The sequence below is a fragment of the Typha angustifolia genome, chromosome 10 (assembly GCF_048772165.1).
Source record: "Typha angustifolia cultivar Huaian chromosome 10, ASM4877216v1, whole genome shotgun sequence".
NCBI classification, from domain to species: Eukaryota; Viridiplantae; Streptophyta; class Magnoliopsida; order Poales; family Typhaceae; genus Typha; species Typha angustifolia.
The window spans coordinates 7090958-7112593 of record NC_133248.1 but is presented as its reverse complement, the minus strand read 5'-3'; the positions used below and the strand labels follow the sequence as shown (position 1 = coordinate 7112593).

Genomic DNA, 21636 nt, shown 5'->3' with positions numbered 1-21636 from the left:
ACCAAGGGCCATCTTGCTACCCTTGGGCTGGGCTTTGATGTTACCTGCCTCGTTTGCTTGTTCGAATCGAAGACCTCAACCCATCTGTTCTTCCACTATCGAGTTGCTTTGACCGTTTGGAACTTTGTTAGGCAGTAGGCCAATACTAGCTTCCGCTTTTGGGACCAGTAGGATGAGGGTCTTTGGCTCAAGGAGGGAGGGTCTAGACTCCAAGCCAAAAGCCTAGCTAATGGCTCTCATTGCTGTGGCACTGTAGCAAATTTGGAGATATCGCAACCGCGTATCCTTCTCAAATGAAAGAGAGGATCTTAATCAAGTTAATCGTCGAATTTTAACCTTAACTAATGAATACTTTGAACACAGATTTGTCAAACCCATAGAGCCAGCTAACTCAAATATCAACCTCCCCTGGGGTGGATTAAAGTGAACACTGATGGATCCTTCATCAGCAAAGAGGATAGCGAAGGGGCAGGCTTTGTGGTTCGAAAACCTAATTGTGCTCCTCTATATGCAGGTTCAAGATGCGGCTTCTTTAACTCGGTATTAGCAGCAGAAGCAATGGCAGTGCAGGAAGCACTCACTTTCCTCCTGAACAAAAATATCCTCAATTTAATCATTGAGTCAGACTCGCTACTGCTGGTCAACTGCTTAACAACAGGGTCAAAGACTCCTTGGACTGTTCAAGTCCTAATTGACGACATTAAAATCCTAATTAGTAATTTCCAATACTGTAAAGTTATTCACATCCTTAGAGAGGCCAATCGGGCTGCTGAGTGGCTTACTAATTGGGGTAGAACCATAGGCTATGGTTATACCTAGACTGGGTCCTTTCCTTCCAATCTTCTACTATTTTTGGCTTCTGACTCGAAATGAGCTTTTTGTAACCATGGGAGTTAATAAATAAATCTTCTCAAAACAAAAACTACTCCATGATAGATTGTCTCTGCTCTTGATTTGTTGTATATCGCTACAAATCATTCCTTAAACTTTACATATCGGTCTGTATCAATGTCGACTCCAATGATTCAGTCTTTCAATGTTCTTTGATTAATCTCTAATGTAGAATAAGCACTCAAATATATATGGCTATCTTTACATGAGATGTAAATTATGCTTCATGAGGGAACCTAAAACTCTCCAAGTGTTGAATTTGACTTTCTTATATTCTCTCTGGTTGTAGATGATCGATAAGGACTCAATTCAACTACTCGAAGTGCTTCAAGATATGTGGAAGTAGACAAACACTTAGGACAAATAACTCCTCATCAAGCAATAATAGAAAGTAAAGTTATTTTAGATGAGGGATCATTTGATGGTATAGATTTTTTTGGTCTACCTCTAATCCTTATATGGAGTGTGAGAGGAGCTTTTGTAATTCGTATTAGGTAAATTACAAAAGAAAGCACCAAGTATGGAAGTGTTTCTAAACTTTCATTCTTAGTTTTGACCGATCGATTTGCGCTTAACTTATTATTCCATATATGTTTTATAGTCAAAAATTATGTTGCGGTTCGGACCTAAAATTAGCTAGAACTGATTATGCAGGATTGCTAAATTTTGTTCTTTTGGTCTTCGTTCTTCAATTTATTCGCATGTATAAATCTTTCACAAATAATATGACTTAATATGTACAAAACCCTAGATTGTACAACGTAAATACTAGTATTTTGTTTCCACAAATTTATCATTATAAAATATTGCACTAATAGTTTTCATATTATTTTGGAAGCCATTAGTTGCCTACGCTTCTGTCTTACCCTTACAAGCTTTTATTATTAATTGACTTAGAGTTATTGATATAAATTTTAGTATTTTTATACATTTGACTTGGAAATAAATACTAAGCCTTCATGTATATCAAGTTTTATTATGGTACATGGTTGATTCTATATTTGAGTCATGACAAAGATTAACATAGATATTTACTAAAATACCTCTGAAAACAAGGAACAACTACACTCTTGTAAAAGTATCAAGGATATAAAAATATTTGGCCTTAATCCTTCTGAATATTGTATATTTTAAGAATTAAATACCCATGTATTCATCACATCCTCTATTCTAGTATTACAATAAAAACACAAGAAACATAAATTAAGATAACTCTCCTCTAAACCATGAATAAAAAATTATTATAACACTATGCTTGGATTATTTTATCCTTCAACCAAATGAGGCCTAAAGCCCTTTGATACCTCCATGTTGAAAATAATACTATGAAACAAGCACCAAGTATCTTAATTGAGGAGGAACTTGCGATTATAACAGTAGGATTGTCATTTGAATTTTAAAGAATGTAATAAAGTATTTGCCTTAATTTTAATATAAAATGATCAAAATACTCTACTTTTCTAATAGAAAATTTAAAATATATTTGTTTTTGGTTGAAAATCCTTTAGTCATGCTTCTTTCATCTCAATGTCTCACTTTTTTTATATTTTTGATGTTGAATATCTTCCAAAAAGAGATAATATCAAAAGGAAGGTATCAGAAATTTAATAATTTTAATGAAATATTATCTTCATTCTTAGTTTTGAATGGAAAAACTAATTATTCCACATAAACTAGAATTAGGGATTTATATTTTTTTTTCCTAACCACAAGGTTATAAAATATATTTTTCCTATAACAATGAATGGGAATTTATATAGGAAAAATACAATTTATCCTCTTATAGGTTGGTCAAAGTTTAAAATACCTCCATAGCTTTCATTCATTTATCCTATTATCAGTTAGCTAATACCCTTGTAGTTTTGACTTATGTGTAATGATTAAATTTTGTGATATTTTTTCCATTTTTTCTTGTACAACAAAGGTCATTGTTTATTAATCGGTTTGACGAAGATTTAACGGTTAAAATTATTAAGGGTATAATAGAAATGCAATAAATTTAAACTATATTACTGATTCAATAGGTAATTATTATTTTTTAAATATATTACCTTGCACATTACTTTTTGATACTTATATTATCTTAATTATTTATCAAGCAAAATATATATATATTCTTAATTGAGAGTAATGTATATATATCATAATAAAGGTATTGATGTCTTTTTATAATTAACTTAATGAAATTTTAATTATATTTTATCTATTTAATTTTTTTATTGTTTACATATATCTCTCATTAGTTTAAGAAATTGAATTCTATCTCCAAAAAAATCAAATTTAAATAATTTAATATTAAATAATATTTTATGTATAATCATATTTATAACAATCATATTCAAGAGAGAAATCTTAACGAAAAAAAAACGTATAATTCGAAAGTTAGGCACACATAATTAAATCTTCTTAACTGATATATCTGGCTGTTATAACCGTTAGATTAAAATTATAAATTTTAGAGAGGTATTGAAGTATTTGCCTATTTTTGCCCTTAGTGTTCTCTCTTCTTGGATGCTTGTATTTTCTACTGCCATCCTTTGGAGAGACGAATTGGCCTCGTCGGAAGCTTTTGGTGGCCCCTTTCGTATCTCTCTCTGAGACCCATCCTTTTTATTCAAACTAAACATAAACATCATGTGCCACAGATGATTAAGCAGATAACTGTTTCTGGATGTCCTTCTGCAAGATAAAAATGGAAGAAGAGTTCAGAATGGCTTTCCTTTTCTTTTCTTTTTTAATGAATGACATATTTTGTATGTGTAGAATAAATAGCATTAGATTACTGTTTAGAAGTCATACCTCTATCTTTAGAGGTGAAGTGGTGGGTGCATATCTCTCCACAACTTTGCCATCTTTAGCCACAAGAAACTTGGTGAAGTTCCACTTGATGCCATTTCCAAAGATACCTCCTTTCTGAGCTTTTAGGAACTTGTAGAGTGGTGCAGCATCCTTCCCATTTACTTCAACCTAGGAAGGAAATATTTAAGAGATGAAGAAAAGAAAAAATCTTAAGGAAATCATCTATATAGATTACTCAGTAATATCTTCTGTTTTATTTTACAAATCATTACATGTACTGACAGAAGAACAGATATCAACAAGTAAAAGAAAAGTGACAGCATCAGAACTGCCATGTCCCAAATTTGCAGAGATTTGAGAAGCTCTATAACTTTACGGCCTCGTTGTTCTTTGAGATTAAGGAAAATCTAGAATAGCTATTGTAGATTCTTATTCCTAATATTATACCTCTCATCTAGAATAGCGGTACAATAATTATTTTTAATGTGATATAAAGTTGAGATAAATTACATATAAGAAGTGAAAACTTATTCAAATGCCCTTCATTTGATATGTAAATTTAAATTTAAGTATTCTCATTTCTTGTCATATGTATTGGATATTTGTAGGTATGCAATGAGATAGGAGATAAGTGAAAAAATTGAAGAGGAACTTCTGATTTGTGAAATGAAATAGGTGGGTGATAGGAAAGAGAATAGAAGATTTTTAAAATAACTCTTCAGTTAAATCATGGGTAAAATTATAATCGGGATAATTTAAATAACGTTTCCAATCAGAGTAGGGATAAATTGATACTTCTTTTATTGATGACAAAGACTAACTTGATCAACAGCTCATGCCCAAAGTGTAACTTTGGTGCATTTATCATCTAGAATCTAAATTGCATCTGAAAATAATGTGTGGCCAGGGGTGTAAAATTTGTTATCTGATTCATTTTTGGTCTGCTTACATGCTATAAAGCGATGGGTTCAGTGGAAAGTCTCAAATTTCGACAACACAAGTTCCTGAGAAGATTCATGGATGTCCTTACAAATATTGACCCGATTATAGGACGAACTCAGAAAAAAAGATTTAGTGTACTGAAAAATGCTGAGAGATTAATCTCTCAGTAACCTGACAAACCTACCAAAATCAGCAAGAGAATACAAAGCTTAACAGGCATCCAACATATATAAGTTTGGACTCTTGCATTCATCCAAGGAATAATTGAATAGTTGGAAACATGCATTAAAATTTTAAAGCAGTAGTATGAAGGTTTCTAGCAAAATTACCTTATCAAAGATTGGAAACTCAGCTTTGAACATGGTGCATGCCACCTCCTTAATCTCCTCATTGCTTCCAGGTTCCTGACCAGCAAATTGGTTGCATGGAAATGCCAGTATCTCAAATCCTGGGAAGATAAATTGGGAAGAAGCAAAACGAAAAGGGATTCAGTATTACTATGAACAAAATACTCAAGAAATTCGATAAAGGGGAACAAACTGACCTTTGTCCTTGTACTTCTCATATAAAACATTCATCTCCTTATAGTTGGAATGAGTTAATCCACTGCATGTCAGAGGTGTGAAACATTAGATTGTCCATTATAAGGAACTGCAGCATTCCATAAGATAATTATGTGATCTTTCTCTTGAGCAATTATAATTCTATTGCTAGTGAACTTAACAAGTAACCATGCTGACTTAAAAGCCTATTCCTGCGAAGTTAATCAACATCTATTTATACGTGTTAATAATATTATTATTATGTGATCTTTCTCTTGAGGAAAAAAATTCTATTGCCAATGAACTTAACAAATAACCATGCTGACTTAAAAGCCTATTCCTGTGAAGTTAATCAACATCTATTTATACGAGTTAATAATATGATAATTATGTGATCTTTCTCTTGAGGAAAAAATTCTATTGCCAGTGAACTTAACAAATAACCACGCTGCCGTAAAAGCCTATTCTTGCGAAGTTAATCAACATCTATTTATACGAGTTAATCAACATCTTCTCCAGAGATAAGAAACACTAGGCTGTTCAGTGAACCACCACCTCTTTTTGGCTCAAAAACTAAGCTCTGTATCTATTTGGTCTCTTTGGGCAGGTTATGCAACTGAGTGGAAGAGGAAGGAAACCATATCTTCTATTTCGTGTAGAACTAAGTCACTAACAATGACCCTCTGCAATTAGTAATTGGATGAAGGTTATGGTCAATCAGAATTATGGTCGAAATTGAGAAGCTTTTTCAGTATAAATTTGCTCTGAAGTAATTTATCGCTCACTCAAGAACAGTATCAAACTTGACAAAAATAATCTTTCCTTTCCAAGTCTTGAGGATATTAAATAACTATGATATAACCTACCGGGAAATTTTTTTATCTATATCCTGCAATTAGATAACTCTACTAATGAAAAGAGAAAAGTTCCTCGGTCCTTTTAGATAGAAAGAATAGACCTTATTTGGGATCATATCAAAGATAAATTCTTCACTCATAGTTAGATGTCATTTCATCAGATGTAGATGCTTTGGGGTGGAGGAGAAGAAGGTATGATGCTAATAATGTTCGGGATGAACGGCATGCAATAAAGAAGGAAAAATTACAGTAATTATCCACACAAAGAAATAGGTCTGAAGATCTAATCAGGGAAAAAAACAGTGCATACAAGTACTCAGTGGCAAATTACAAGAGGTTAGGTTTAAGTCAAAAGCTCCAATTCAAACACATAATCAGAAACTACAAAGAAAATTCAGAAATTCGCATTGCTGCAAAATTCCAGACAACAAGAAGCAATTTATTGGGAGGGAGAATGCACCATCCCCTTACCTTTTATCCTGAAAATATATATTGCAATAACTATCTCGTGTACAGTGAAGCTATTAAAGTTCAAATGATCCCTAATATCCCAATGAGTTTAAAGAATCCCATAGAGAAATTTCTATAAGAAGAGGAAACAAGCTATGTACTGAAGCAATACCATTTTGAAGCAACATTGACGATAAGAAGAACCTTTCCACGGTAAGTACTCAGGCTCAGATCACTGCCATTGAAATCCTGCCAAACGAATCCATTTCAAATCAAAACTCAAGCTATCCATCAACAGATCTAATATTCTATCAAATTAGTACAAGAGAAGTAGAAGAACTAGGAAAAGAAGAGAAAACACAAGGAATAATCACTACCAAGTATAAGAATAAGGAAAAAATTAAAAGCAATTAAAAAAAAGGCCGAGAAGAGAAGGGTGCATGAATAAATTAGATCAGAGATCAAGAAGTCATTACATTTACAGTGATATCATAGATTGAGTTGGGCATCGCGGCGGCCATTTTTAGTTCTCCAGGGAAATTGGTAAGAGCTCTAACGGAGGAGAAGACCCAAACTCTTATAAATAGTATGTGCTACTACTTCGATATGATCTCACGATTTTCTTGAACAGTGGGGAAATTATTGGGCACACGGCTCTTGCTGTCCATCTTGTGGACTTTTCAATGGAAAACCGTTGTGTTCACACAGTGTGAACACAAAGAGGCCAAGACTGCCCACCTAAACACTACTCCCAACTACCGGAGCAGGTGTTCTGCTGCCCCGCTGCACGAGTTAAATACATCATGGTACTCTATTGGTTTGGCTGGCAAATAATTAAAAGATTTAAATAGAAAAAAAAAGGTTATTTGCAATGGGGGTTGTAGACTATCTGATGTATTCAATTGCATGGGCCAATACGTTTTTGGGAAGCTTGATGAGCAACCGGATACCAACTAACTCTACGGACGGGAGCCGGTTCGCTTTGGAAGTTTGGGCTTTGCTTCACAGAGACGATCAAGAGGCACATAAGAGGTCAAAGCATCTGGATTGATCCAGATTGGTTGAACCAGAGGTGGGAATCTGACCAGATGATGAAATCGACTATGGCGGCAATGATACGGGGAATCTGGAAGGTGCCTAACCAGAGTAAGTGCTCTCGACTGTGGTTAGTAAGACAACCGTGCTAGCTCAAAAATATATGAAGGGCAATGGAAGTCTGATGACGCCGAAGAATGTAACTATTAAAATATGTTGGGATCGCCTTCGGGATAAAAATTATTGTTGATGGCTCATTCGAGGTAGGAGATTATCACGGCGAAGCCGGATTCATCATCATCTGAGATGAGAATGGCCTCCTTCTTCAGGCAGCAACGAAACGAACTATAGCGGATTCTATCAACTACAGTGAGGTCTGAGCACTACAGGTAGGGCTAAGAGAAGCATATGGGAGATGAGAATAGGTTATCATGGAAGTTGATGCACTATTAGTAATTAGGATTTTTCAAAGTGAGGACAACTGTTTGTGGCGTCTAGGGGGGCAATTTATAACTGCTTCACTATGTTGATGTCCTTCAAGAGGATCAAGTTCCTCTACACTTATAAGAAAGGGAACAGAACGGCCGATTGGTTAGCTAAACTTGAAAGACTGTCAGCCTTGGGGAGACTGTAGAGTAAGTCGGATATGATCTCCTTTGAGTTAGTGACCATTTGTATTCTAATGGAATGAGCAATGAATTGGGCCCGTGTTGTAAACTTTAGCTGAGTTTTCGGCTCCTTCTAAAAAAAATTTAACAAGATCCGTAGGACCCATTGGTCTATTGTAGTAGGCAGGGCCCATGGGCCCAATGGTTATAATTACTAGAACATTATGGGTCAATTGTTGTGTGAGATCTTACTTCAGTTTTAGTGCGGTGGTGTATTACATGTTGATTGGGAAAGATTTCATGTTGCCTTAATTCTTAAAGTTCCGAACTCTGTAGTTGTGAAAGAATTTAGATATGTCTCTTTGTAATGTGATTTATATATTGTTAGCCAAGGATGGTCATGCTGACCGGCACGTGGCATGAGGGTGCCGCACGGCACCCCTCCTAATGCATCGCCGTTCACCATCGACCTCGTCGTCGATCGCCGCCCACTTCGTGCCCTAGCCCCCACAAGAGAGAGAGAGAGAGAGAGAGAGAGAGAGGGTTAAAAATTTAAGTTGCGGGTTCGATCTCTCTTCTCTCTCGGGGGCTAGGGCACGAAGCGACGCCCATGGTGGGTGGCGATCGGCGAGCGATGGCGACAACGACGATGACTACAATGGCAAAGATGAATATCCCTTATCTCTTTCTCTCATTCTCTTACGGCACGTGTCGTGCTGTGCCGTGCCGACCGGTGGTTGGCACGATTTGTGCCTGTGGCACGACCATCGTTGTTGTTAGCTATTGTAATAAATGTAGTAACACTTCTAAGTGCATGAGTCTCTTAAGTAGTTTGGGGAACAACTAAACAAAGTATCAATTCCACAAGTATTTGTTTGAGAATTATGAATATTTCAAAATTTTAAAAATAATTTTAACCTAGTTAGAGCATGTGATTTTGGATTGAGATTTAATTCCTTTTTTTTAAAATTTACCAATTTGAACAACTTAAAGATTAAGTTGTGGAAAATTTATAAATCTTTGAGTCTACTCTTTTCAAACCTTAAAAGTACTCTAAAGTCATAGCCTTAACAACTATTAGAGGCGAAGAAAAAGAGACAATGAGGACTATGAAATTAATCCAGAGTTAATGGCCTTGTTTATAAATTAATTTAATAAGTTATATAAGAACTGAAAATTTTGAGAAGAACAACATTTTGAATTAATAAGATTTTAGACATATTGCTCAGAAGTGTACAAATTGTGAAAGGTAAAGCTATAAATACTATTTGGGTTGAATTCAGATGCATCCATAATGATGATTCTGAGAAAGAACAAAAAACTATGTTATTTTTACCATCTCTTGTTTATCTATTAGCTAGACTTGTGATTCTATAGTTTAAATGAATAAGATTTGGATAGTTCTAATAGAGATGATTTAAAACTGTAAAAATCTATAATAAACTATATCAGGAGTCATACAAGTTGAAGAAAACAAATGTCAAATTTTGACAAAGCTTAAAGGAGTGAAATTGAAAAGAATCAAATTGAAGAAAAGTACAGAAAAGAGCTTGAAAAAGTGATCAAGCTTACTTAGTAGATTGAGGAACTCACAAGCAAATTAAAGGAACCTAAAATTGAACAAAAATGGTTGTCTAAAGAAAAGCAAAACTAAAATTAATGAGATTTTGGATGCCCAAATTCTAAGCAAAGATAGATACGATTTAGGTTATGCAGCAAATACCAAAAATAATAAGATTATGTTTATGTGTACAAGATTCAAGAAGTAGGAAGAAGGAAAAATAAAGTTAGACACTTCCAATAAAACCATTAAAAAAAGGCTTCAAAGTACAACTACTTACCTTAGTGGTTAGCCCTATCTAAAGAGAGATAAATTCTAAATATTTATTTTGAAAACCAAATTTTAATCATACTTATTTTCATTGCCGCATAGTAGGGCATATTATATATAAATATAAATTGTTGCATAAACTAGACATGCATTCATTTATAGGTTTAGAACTAAATCCAATGAATCTTAGGTGCTATGTAAGTCATATAGCCCTAAAAGCTTTAGACTCTAAGATATGATATCTAAATTCTTAGCACATGTTAGGGGTTAGATCATTGTTTATTAGTTTAGAAGATTATAAAGGTGACTTTTGAGAATATGAAAAATACTAGTTTAGTGTTTCAAATATAATTTCTATTTAGGGTAGAACAAAAAACAAATTCGAGGGAAATACAAAGACTCATTTAGCTAAATTTATTAGTTTATTTCTGTTCGGTTTTGATTTATATTAGTATTCTTTTATTTTATTCTCTATAAATATGGTCTTATAACTTATATCTTAGACATGCTTTAGAATTAAATAAATTATCTTCTTCAATCTCTATGTCTCTTTTCCTCTAACTTTCTCCCTATTGCCTAGTAAATCATTTTCTTCCTTCTTGCACTTCTCTTAGGGACTTTTACCTTCATAATGACGGTACTCTTTCTCACCGTTTGCAACCCCTATGAAAGCCATTGGCATGAGTATAAGTTAATTATAACTTTCAACAATCTACTACATCCATAAGTCACCACCACTACCATCTAACTGAGCCACCTCCATCGACTACTTGGCCTCCACTCCATCATCATCTACATCATACAGTTAGCCTCCATTACTAGTTGCCTTATGTCCTCAGCCCTAGCCACATTCCACTATCATTCGCATAACTTCTTAGAGTACCTAACTTAGGGTTATATTAGTTGGTATTAGAGCTTGAGTACCCAAGTTAGTGATCTGTGACCATCCTTAGGCTAGGTTATATTAAAATACTTTGTTTGTGAAAGGTTTAAAAACAAATCTTTTAAGTGTTAGTTATTTTTGTGATTACAATTTAAGGTTAGGTTTATTAAAAATGATTGCAAAATTGTGGATAGTTCTATAAAAGGAATTATTTGTGAATATAAAACATTAGATAATTATCATGGAGTTGGTGCCAGAAGTGGACTAAGATGTTATAATGTAACCTTAAAAGATACATATCTTTATTGTAAACATTTTATGATATATTAATCACAAGGGACTTGTACAGATTATCTAAACATGAAGTGATTAGAGGAATTCTCAAGTTGAGTGAGATAAAAAAAAATAGTTAGTTAGGCAATACTTTTACAATTAAACATTTATTGTAATTTACTAAATCTTTGTGCTTGATGCTACAAAATGACTGGTCAAAAAATTTGGTCAGATTTAGATTTAATCATGGTAGATAGTTTGAGAATGAAAAATATTTGATATTTTTTTTTATTCGTAAGAAATTAAACATAAATTTTCTGCCCCAATTACTTATCAACAAAATAGGATAGTCAAAAGTAAGAATAAAATTATTCAAGAAATTATACTTGGAAAGACAAAAAAACCACGTAAAGTACTTTTTAGGATTTTAGAAGTAAATGTTTCATTCTTCATAGCAAAAGTAATAAAGTGATATTTTTAGGATATTCTAATAGCGATAGAGCTTACAAAATATGTAACCTAACTTCATCTATAGTAATAGAATTGGTAAATAATGGTGATAAATAATACTAACTCCAGAAGATCTAGACTTTCTCCTATTCTTAATCATGCATGTACAAATGCTAGTGAGAATGAAGCTGAAGTTGAAGCTGATAAAGAGAGGGAGAAAATAGAATCACAAGAGGATATGAATAAAGACACAACATCAGAACCCTCTACAATACTTAAGCTAAATTATCTCTTGATGCAATTGATTAAAGATGTGACGACACCTCCGAAGGCAATGCGACAAACAGAGAATTAAATAATTTTTATGTTTCACCTAAGAACATTAAACATACATTACTATATAATTTTTGAGTAAATATTACGTATGAAAAATTAAAACAGTTCGTTAGGAATGATGTTTGATATCTTGTTCTTAGACCCTAGAATGTAAATGAAATTTGAATCAAATGGATATCTAAAAACAAGAGTGATCCATTTGATCCAAATCTTCAAGGCAGACATTCTAAGGCATATGTAGATCAATGTATCGATCATCTTATTTTTCTTGTAAATAGGTTAGGCTCATAGGAAAGGTCTGAGAGAGAATCAAATAGTAGCTTCATTATATTGTCGATAACATGTAAGTTAATAGATGTTGGTGATGTTTCAAAGCATCCATCGACACCTCTACCAGATGTTGGAAAGTTGTGTTGTGAGGTTTTAATAGATATTCCTACTTAGCCTTTACATATTTGCACCCTGATGACATTGTATGGGTATTTGAAGAAATTAATATGATTACAACTTTTCATATGCTTAGAGATGCCAAAATGAGGGACAACATTTTGGTCACACATCTGTAGGTACTCAAGAATACCAATTCTGTTTAAAGAAATACGTAATACTGCTACTTATTAATAATAAAATGTAGCTCTATTATAAGTTAAGAAAGGATATAGAATATTCCATCATGAAATGTTAGTACACTTTCCATTATATTTTATCATTTGACACTATATAATGACTTTATTTTTATATTTTGTAGTAAGAGAGCTAAAAGGTGCATTCAACCCGTGTGAAGGTAACATCCCGACTTACTCTATTTGACATCGATCAACACCATAAGTTGTCTCACCATCAATGTAAACTTAATCTAATTGATGTTGTTCTTTCGAAGATTAATCTACGAGAAGAAAAACTAAGTACTTGAAAAGGGCAAGTTTTTGTTCTCGATGAAACTGTACAGCAAGTGCAGAAGGATAATATAGAGGATAATACTTTTATAGAGAAGAATACTAATTACACCCTACAAAAATAGAGGTCCTACCTTCATGATTGAATTGAAAAAAGAAAAGAGTTTAAATAAACTTAAGAAGTTATACTTGCAGCTGCTAGAAATGGTAAACATCAATAATCTTCTTCCTTCTTTAATTGAGTGATCAAATTTAGCTAATTGAGTTGTTGCATTTTTAACATCATAAACATGACTGAAAAAGAGTTGTAGGCGAATTATAATATGTTCTTTTGACCTATGTCTTTCGTGATAACTTTAAATATTTGGTATTACTCATGAAGATTAAGGCATGGTAGCTTGCTTCTAGCAATTGAAGTAACCACTCCATTCTATTTGTTAGTGTATAGAGAAAAAAAAGTTGTGCATCTTAAAAGACACCATGAGAAGAAACAAGAGAATTTAGAGAATTTTGGTACACTCATACACTATAAACTCCTTAAATCATCTGAGAACCTAGTTTGAATTTAGAGAATTTATAAGAATAATTACACATAAACTCCTTAAATTATTGTCTATTTTTACATACCTCATTTATTTTTCTTACACATTGACTCCATATTTACCCTTATTTTAGAGAAAAGAAATAGGAAAATAGTCATTTAATATTTTCTATTAACACTGTCACCTGGCTCAGAGATTATTTATAATTTAGAGGGTCAATATATATGCGTATGAAAATGTGCAATAGTCCGGAGAGTATTATTGTAATTATTCCCAATCGAAGCCCCAATTAAACTAAGCGATGTGGAGTCCGAGCGTAGTTCTATTAGGAATTTCGGATCTTTTCTTGCTCTACTCTTTAATACCCGCATCCGATTATCGCAAAAGGCACGTGCTTCTCGTGTGGTTCACGGCAGTTGCATTTGGCGAGACATCTTTAGGCTCTGGCTCACAGTAGCAGAGAACAGCACCATCTTCGATTCAAGGGTTTCGTTCCGTCGCTCTTTGATCCCCTCATCGACCTTCTCCAAACTCCTCCGATGGCGACGACGGCGACCGCGACTGCATTCGCGCTCCATGGATTCCGGCGGCTAAGCTCCTCGCATCTCCCCTTCAATTCCAACCCTGTCTCCGTCTCCCTCTGCCGCCGGAGGCGGCAATACTCCGCCCCCTCCGCGTTGCTCAGGACCGCCGGAGTCCAGACCAAGGAGGTGGGTCAGCCCGAAACTCTAGACTACAGGGTCTTCTTCCTCGATCCCTCCGGGAAAAAGATCTCGCCTTGGCATGACGTGCCCTTGCAGTTGGGCGATGGGGTCTTCAACTTTGTCGTTGAAATCCCCAAGGAGTCGAGCGCGAAGATGGAGGTGGCGACGGACGAGGCGTTTACTCCTATCAAGCAAGATACGAAGAAGGGAAAGCTTCGATACTACCCGTAAGTGAATATTTACTACATACTGATTTGATAGAGGCTTTGTTTTCTTATTATATCTTTGTTTAAAACAAGGGTTGATTTCCTGATTTGGAGTGTGGACTAGCCGGGATTAGGCACTTTAGTTGACTATAATTAGGAAGATAGTTAAGTAATCAAACTTCGTTACTTATATTAACCAGTAGTTAGATATATATTTCAATAAGATAACAGAGGTACCGTAAATGAAATGGCATGGGTTACGCTATTTAATAGGCAAATTAAATTTTTATCCCTCGCCTAAAGTCACTTCACCACCCTATATTTTTCTATTCAAACTGAAAATATTATATTTTTTCTTCATATTTGATCAGTCGAATTTAAAGATATTCATTAAAAACAAAGTTATAGATAATCAGATAAGTTTTTCAAGGCATCTAGAATAATACCAATTAAATTTTAGATGACAAAGTTATGATAAAAATATACATATGGTTATCATTTGCAATCCGATCTGTATTATTTCAGATGTCATGAAAAATTTATCCAGTCGTATACAATTTTGTATCTGATGAGTAACTTCAAATTTGACTAGTAATTGATCAACTACGATAGAAATAGTAATGATTTCAATTGAAATATAATTATAAAGCGGTAAAATGGTACAGACAAAATTATAGAGGGAGGGAAATGAATTTAGGCCTAACCACATGGGGGTAAAATATAGTTTTCGCTAAATATATGAGATACAATGGGCAAGCGGACTGATAAAATCATGGAAAGTTGAATAATGCATGCGTAATTGAACTCCTAACAACTATGGCTTTTTAATGGTTATATAGTTTAATAGAGGAGTAGTTCGTTGCTGTAATGCATCAACAACAGGTACAACATAAATTGGAACTATGGATTACTTCCACAAACCTGGGAAGATCCATCTTTCGCAAATGCAGAAGTTGAAGGAGCATTCGGGGATAATGATCCTGGTAAATTTTGGGTTTCTGTATATTGCTTGATCTTTTTGTTCTTAGATGCAGTGAAGCCAAAGCATCACAATATCAGCAAGGCTAATCTTTTTATCCTGATATTTTTTTTCCCAGTCGATGTTGTTGAAATTGGTGAAAGGCGGGCTAATATTGGTGATGTTCTTAAGGTGAAACCATTAGCAGCTTTAGCTATGATTGATGAGGGGGAGCTTGACTGGAAGATAGTGGCTATATCCTTGGATGATCCCAGAGCTTCTCTTGTGAACGATCTGAACGACGTTGAAAAGCATTTTCCGGTATGATTATGATCTTGTATATATTATTTAGTTAGTAAATCTTTTGAATGTTATAAAGAGCAGTTTGGGATTTTTATTTTTTCCTTAGTAAATGACCTTTTCTTTTGGTCTCCTTTTGGAACATGGGTGTGGTTTCACTTTACATTTTAGAATGATTTAGGTTCTTGATGTATAGTATGCCAAGAGTTATCATAATTGACAATACAAATTACTTGAGATGTTTGGTGGAACTTCAGAACTCCTTAGAATGTGTTGGATTTCTGAGTTTGAGGTAATGTCATGCTCTGGGAAACACTCTCAAGTTGCTGTTTCAGAGCCAAGTTTCAGTGGCATAGCAACTATCTAAAGAGGATCCTCTTTGCTTTTATTTCCACTTACATGCTATATTTGATACATTAGCGGGCATATGCTCCCATAAATTATCAGTTCCAAACACATTAGCTTGGAAGGAAAAAAAATTACTTGTTGTTATTGTGCTCTGCATGTGGAATCGTAATTACCTGCTCAAGTCTTTTGTTCTCTGAATGGTCAATGGGCCAAACTAAAATTGCAAATACTAGTTAGTTTGTGCTGCATTTTGAAATTTTTTTGATAAGCATCTGTAATTGATATTTATGTATACACTAGTTCTGGTAAATCTTCTGAGTGTGGGGGTCAATAATCGCAGCCTAAAGAAATCAGTCAATTTTATGACTTCAAGATCGATTGTAGTTGTTGAGATCTTATCAGTAAATTTGCTCAATCATGTATATTAGCTGTATCTTACCCAATCAAACTGTTCACCATGGGAATGGGTACCAAATTGCCAGCTTTGTCAAACAAACCATTCCATCTGTAAAACATTTAGACTTTTTCTGAGAAACTGCTATCAAATACAATTGCTATGAGAATGTTGGATTATTAATTTACATTCACGCTTGAAACATGATTTTCAGAGCACTCTTACTGCGATTAGAGACTGGTTTAGAGACTACAAAATTCCTGATGGAAAGCCAGCTAACAAGTTTGGTCTGGGGAACAAGGCAGCGGACAAGGTAAATATATCTTAGTATAGTTATATTGTTCACTTTCTGAGATGCCACCATTTAAATGTTTAGGATAGTACTCTAACCTACATGCATTGTTTCTTTCACCCCTCTGATCTTTTTTGGGTTGCTGCTTGAACTAGTTCTTTTGGTAATGTTTTGTCTGTTTTTTGGGTTATTGTTTTCCCAATGCTATCAGTGTGATATTTTATGCTCATTTAACTTGTCAACTAGTGCATCAATTACAGGCAACCAAAGTAAAAGCAAATGTTATCAAAAATATTGAAGTCAAGTTGGAGTGTTTGTTCAATGTCAAAGTATTGCTAAAACTCTTTCTAGGTTTTCCTACTTTAAACTCTGAGAATTTATGTAATAATTATCAGCTGGTCAGATGAAGAAATTAAGTGGTGTGTATTATACATATCTTTCTCTGTTAAGTAAGATAGTTTAAGGTTGTTTCCATTGAATCTACTCTTTTCGCGATACCACTCAGTCAGAAGATGCTAATTCAACAGGTTGGAAATCAGATTTTTGTGAAAACATGTTTGATTTCAATGGTATCTACAAGAAGCTGACAGACCTGAGGAGATGATATAAGATTAACTTCATTGTGGATTAGAGTAATCTTCTATTGATCTATATACTGTATATAAATTGTGAAGGCATAGGAAAAGGAAAGAATAAAGGATGAAATTTGTAAAGCTTGACTGAGTCGGTATCATGTACTTGTAATATCTCATGACCAGTAGATCTCATTTTTAGTTTGCCTCAATATGATGCCTCTAATTTCCTAGTATGTCACATGTGCTGTTGAATTTCTATTTTGCACTGAGATCACCTAATTGTTTGTTATGGATTCAGAGCTATTCACATCACTTATAATACAACATATGTGCGGTACCCATTCTAATTGCAAACCATTTTCCTCTTGTGATGAGCAGGATTATGCCCTGAAGGTCATTATGGAGACGAACAAGTCGTGGGCAGAGTTAATGAAAAGATCTGTTCCTTCTGGAGAGCTTTCATTAGTCTGAACTCTATTGGGGTGTTCAGAAGTCTATCAATATTCTTTATGTCATGTACTTAAGCATTTTAATGTGCTACTGTAAATTTTAATTCTTCCGAGTACAACTTTGCAGTTCTATGGCATAATCCAAGTAGTCCTGCACCATGACTACTAGAAACATTGTTGCACAACCTGATCATTTGTCACATTGAATAAACATTAATTCTTCGGTAAAAGAGTTGAGTGTGGTTGATGTTGATGTTATAGTCACCACCTTCTAATATATGATATAAATATATAATTGCAAAAAAAAAAATCTCACCAATAACTGCTGCGGAAAGTAAGCATGAAAGCCTCACCTTGATTTCCATCAAACTTTAATGATTACAATTTTTTTTTTGTTTTTGAGAGAAGTGGGAACTTAATGGTGCCCCAGTTGAAAGTTTAAACAGTGTCGCTGGAATTTGAACTAGTATGATCTCCGATAGGCTATGTTGGACCGAAAAGCTATGGAGGACCAACAGTAAGTGGTTTTTCCAGTTTTTTAGTCTGTCTATTCTTAAGTCATTCTCTGCATAATAGGACTGTTTTCCTTTGCAGAACGTGTTGGAGAAGAGGTGGTTGGATGTGCATGTTTTATTGAATTGCCAGAGTTAAAAGTAAGATATCTTTTCTCATTTCGCTGCTACCTTTCAAAGTCAGTTTCATGAAAGAATTCTTTATTTACCATTGTTGATTTGGACTACAAGAGCAAAGGAAATGTGTTACTCCTAAATGATGTTCAGGAGAGCTGCTATAGCAATGAAGCAACTTATTCATCTTTTGTTGTCCCTTTTGTTCACTAAAGAGTTTTTTTTGTTTTTTGTTTTTTGTTTTTATCTTTTTCATTTCTCAAAACTAATCTCTTAGAGCCATACTATAATCCACCAGTTACTTAGAGATTCTTTTGATGATTTTTGCCAATTTTTTTGGTTCCAGGATCTGTGTGATAGGAACTCTTTATGCGCTAGATAATTGATTACTCTTTTTGCATGATGTACTCCTTTGCTAGATAAACTGCATTTTTCAGTTAAAGATCTACAATTTTGATTGTACAATAAACTCTACTTTGGTAGCTGTTCTTGTTGTTGTAGTGATTGTTCTGCATATAATTATTTATGCATATGAACTAACTTCTTAACTCGTTCAGGTTCCGCCTAGGGGATAGGGCACACTATTTTACTTGTAAAAGCAATCTGAACTTGCTTATTTTGAGATTTCATCAAATTGCTTCCTTGGGCATTTCATGCTAAATTACCTCAAACAAACAGGCCTTAAATAAGGTTTGCTTGGACACAACCAGGGGGAGGAGGGAGGCACAAGTTGTGTTGAGTATGTTCTTTTACCCTTTGGGTAAAAATGTAATTTTACTGGCCATTTGTTTGACAGTTTCTAGTGGACTTCATTGGTTGTGCTTTTATTGCTGCTGGTGTTGAGTATGTTCTTTTCCCTGCTCTAGGGCAGCACTTACAGGAATGGATCTCGTTATCATTCCTGCTAGTGTCCTTAGAAAACCAGGAATTATAAGTGATGATTTGTTCGACACCAATGCTGGAACTCTTCTCTGTTTTTATCAATTAATATGGTTGAAACTATTTTTCTCTGTTTTCATCATGAATCTCAGTCAAAACTAGTCGAAATGGATTTTTCGACTAGGTTTTTAGCTTTTATTTTCTATCTAACATACACTCTCCTCCACCCTCACATTTAACACCGAGCTAACCTAGTGGTCGCTCTGACAAATCATGGATAAGGATATTGGCCACTCTATGAGCTTATCCATTTCTCATATGGAGGAATACTGATGGGAAAATTTTGTTAGGATTGGTTTAATGTGGATATATGTTTGTTCTGTACAAATATATATGCTGTAGCACCATTGTGAAATGGAGCAGTCAAGACCTAAAAAATATGCTTACATTTCACAGAAAATCAAATAGACTGAACTGCAAATCAAGCTTATGGAAGTGTCCCAGTATGTTAGAGGATCTTTAGTTGTTTTTGAGAGTAGTGAGAACTTACTGGTGTTCTTGATTAACCGGTGTTGTTGGAATTTGAATATGGGTGTACTTATCTAACATAAATTTCAGAAATTGTTTGAGCACCATCTCATTGGCATCAAATGATCTTTAGTTGAAGACTGCGGATGATGATTCTTTTGAAATGACCTATCAAGAGTTATATTGTAGGGATTTTCATGATTCACTGCCAGGACTTGAAGGGGAACAATTGATAGTCCTTAGTGCAAGAGTGCTGCTATTAATTGCAAAGAGGATGAGAAGGAACAATGAACAAACTTTAAAGAAGTACAGAACAATCCCTTGAAAAGTACCTATGATCAGTGATTAGCTGCTTAAAAATTCTAAGTAGCTGCTGATCTTTATGGCCAATTAGGTAAAGTCAATTTAGAAGAGTATCTCTCAAATATTTTACAGACAAAATAGAGATGCATGTAGTAACGTAGTACCAGGAGATATAGCTCGTCATTGATGATCTTATTGCCATATAAGGAACTCTTATATATATATTGGTTGCTTATAGTTTTCTAACACAATTATCTTCATTATTTATAATTTATATTTTAGTAATACTTATATTTTTTTTAATTGAATTAAATTTTATTTCAAACTTAATTTAAGTCTAAATCAATTCAAGCTTGATCAAATTCAAAAATAGCTTGAATTGATAAAGTTTAAAATTGTTAATTAAGTAGCTTGTTTAAGCTCGAGATTGGCTCGAGTTTGAAATAAGCTCAAAATTGGCTCGAATTAAAATTATTTTAATTCAAACTTGATCACGAGTCAGGCTTGAAATTAATTTCAATCTAAGCTTGTTCTGGGCTTAATCTACTGCCAGGCTTGTAAATTGTTTCTAGCATCCAGTTTGAACTTCTCACTACTACATGATTGCTTGTGTTCCCGTTCACTGTTTTGCTATTCTTTCTTTTCCCTTGAATATATAAAACTCCCATTTCTAAATTATTATGTGCAAAGGCATTTATTTCACTTTTAGCATGTTAATGGATGAAAAAGAACTGGAGATTCCTACATGTCCTTGGCTTTAGAGAGCTTTTGGTAAATTGTCATTTCATATTGCTTCTCAAGACTTGCTGGTTTCTTCTACTGAGTTGGTCAATTTTACACCTAAATTTTGCTCAATTTGTTGTCATGGTAATTGGCTTTTGCATATAATTATTCTACGAACTAGCACTTATCTCTCTAGTCCTGTTCGATCTCTTCATTTTGATTGAGAAAACTAATTGTAGTGAAAAATAGGAGGAAGAGTTACCAGTGAAGAAGATGACCAAATAATAGGAAGACAAGATTTTTGTATTTATTTTTTATTATTATTAGCTTCTGCAGGTTTTAGAACCCATAATTAAAAACCTTTTAATAGCTTCTGCAAGTTGATTGCTTTGCAGTTCATGCTCTTTGATTTCGTATTGTTAAACAGAAAGGGATGATGAAGAGTGACACCATGAATTCTTGTTTACTACTAGCTATTAGCATTGACTGCCATGATCTTGTTTAGTGCAAAAGGGATGAAGAGTGATAGTTTTTTAATAGCTTCTACTGTGGTACCAGTAAGTAAAGGGCTTTAGGAGTTACTGTAGCATTGACTGCCATGCTCCAGGCATCAAGCCTACTGTGACCACCCTCATGCTTAAGGGCTAATCTATAGAGGAGAATCAGACAGCTCTTGTGAAATAGGAGCCCAGAGAATATTTCTTTACAAAAAGAGCACTGGTCTTCAATACTAGGAACGAATCTTTGAAGCTTAGCTCTCTATAGGAAGAGTGCCCTAGATGCTCCTCTGGGACCTTCGCACAAGGGTCTTTCACTTGAGGGAGGACCTGCTCGCTTTTCTACGCCACCTTCAATAGCATCCGAGAGAGAGGTTCGAAGAAGAGGAGCTCAACCAACTCCCTCTAGTCATCAGAAGAAGAGCTAGATCTCGAGGATGTCTAGACCAGGCTTATCTAGCTGGTCTATTATGCCTTGTTTGGTTTGAGGCTAAGCTCCGAACTAGATTAGTTGGTCAT

The 21636-nt window shown here is 34.4% G+C and overlaps 2 protein-coding genes across 2 annotated transcripts; one reads left to right on the top strand and one right to left on the bottom strand.

Moving 5' to 3' along the window:
- Window positions 1-3170: 3170 nt before the first annotated feature.
- Window positions 3171-7116, bottom strand: LOC140769004 (probable glutathione peroxidase 2). The gene is made up of 6 exons (XM_073109509.1): window positions 6958-7116; window positions 6654-6730; window positions 5177-5238; window positions 4962-5080; window positions 3691-3858; window positions 3171-3570 (listed from the first exon to the last, which is right to left on the bottom strand). The coding sequence occupies exons 1-6, from the start codon at window positions 7000-7002 to the stop codon at window positions 3541-3543; spliced, it is 501 nt and encodes a 166-aa protein (XP_072965610.1). The 5' UTR covers window positions 7003-7116; the 3' UTR covers window positions 3171-3540.
- Window positions 7117-13776: 6660 nt separating this feature from the next.
- LOC140769245 (soluble inorganic pyrophosphatase 6, chloroplastic) lies at window positions 13777-17812 on the top strand. The gene is made up of 5 exons (XM_073109903.1): window positions 13777-14266; window positions 15128-15228; window positions 15343-15524; window positions 16460-16558; window positions 17491-17812. Exons 1-5 carry the CDS (start codon window positions 13875-13877, stop codon window positions 17581-17583), a joined length of 867 nt encoding a protein of 288 aa, XP_072966004.1. The 5' UTR covers window positions 13777-13874; the 3' UTR covers window positions 17584-17812.
- The last annotated feature ends 3824 nt before the right edge of the window (window positions 17813-21636 follow it).

Excerpts from the sequence above, each read along its gene's own strand:
- LOC140769245 (XM_073109903.1), top strand. The coding sequence starts at position 13,875 with ATGGCGACGACGGCGACCGCGACTGCATTCGCGCTCCATGGATTCCGG. Across the intron at positions 15,229-15,342 it reads ATTCGGGGATAATGATCCTG|TCGATGTTGTTGAAATTGGT; the intron begins GTAAATTTTGGG and ends TTTTTTTCCCAG. Across the intron at positions 16,559-17,490 it reads GGAACAAGGCAGCGGACAAG|GATTATGCCCTGAAGGTCAT; the intron begins GTAAATATATCT and ends TGTGATGAGCAG.
- LOC140769004 (XM_073109509.1), bottom strand. The coding sequence starts at position 7,002 with ATGGCCGCCGCGATGCCCAACTCAATCTATGATATCACTGTAAAT. Across the intron at positions 5,239-6,653 it reads GTCAATGTTGCTTCAAAATG|TGGATTAACTCATTCCAACT; the intron begins GTATTGCTTCAG and ends TCTGACATGCAG. Across the intron at positions 5,081-5,176 it reads TGAGAAGTACAAGGACAAAG|GATTTGAGATACTGGCATTT; the intron begins GTCAGTTTGTTC and ends TTATCTTCCCAG.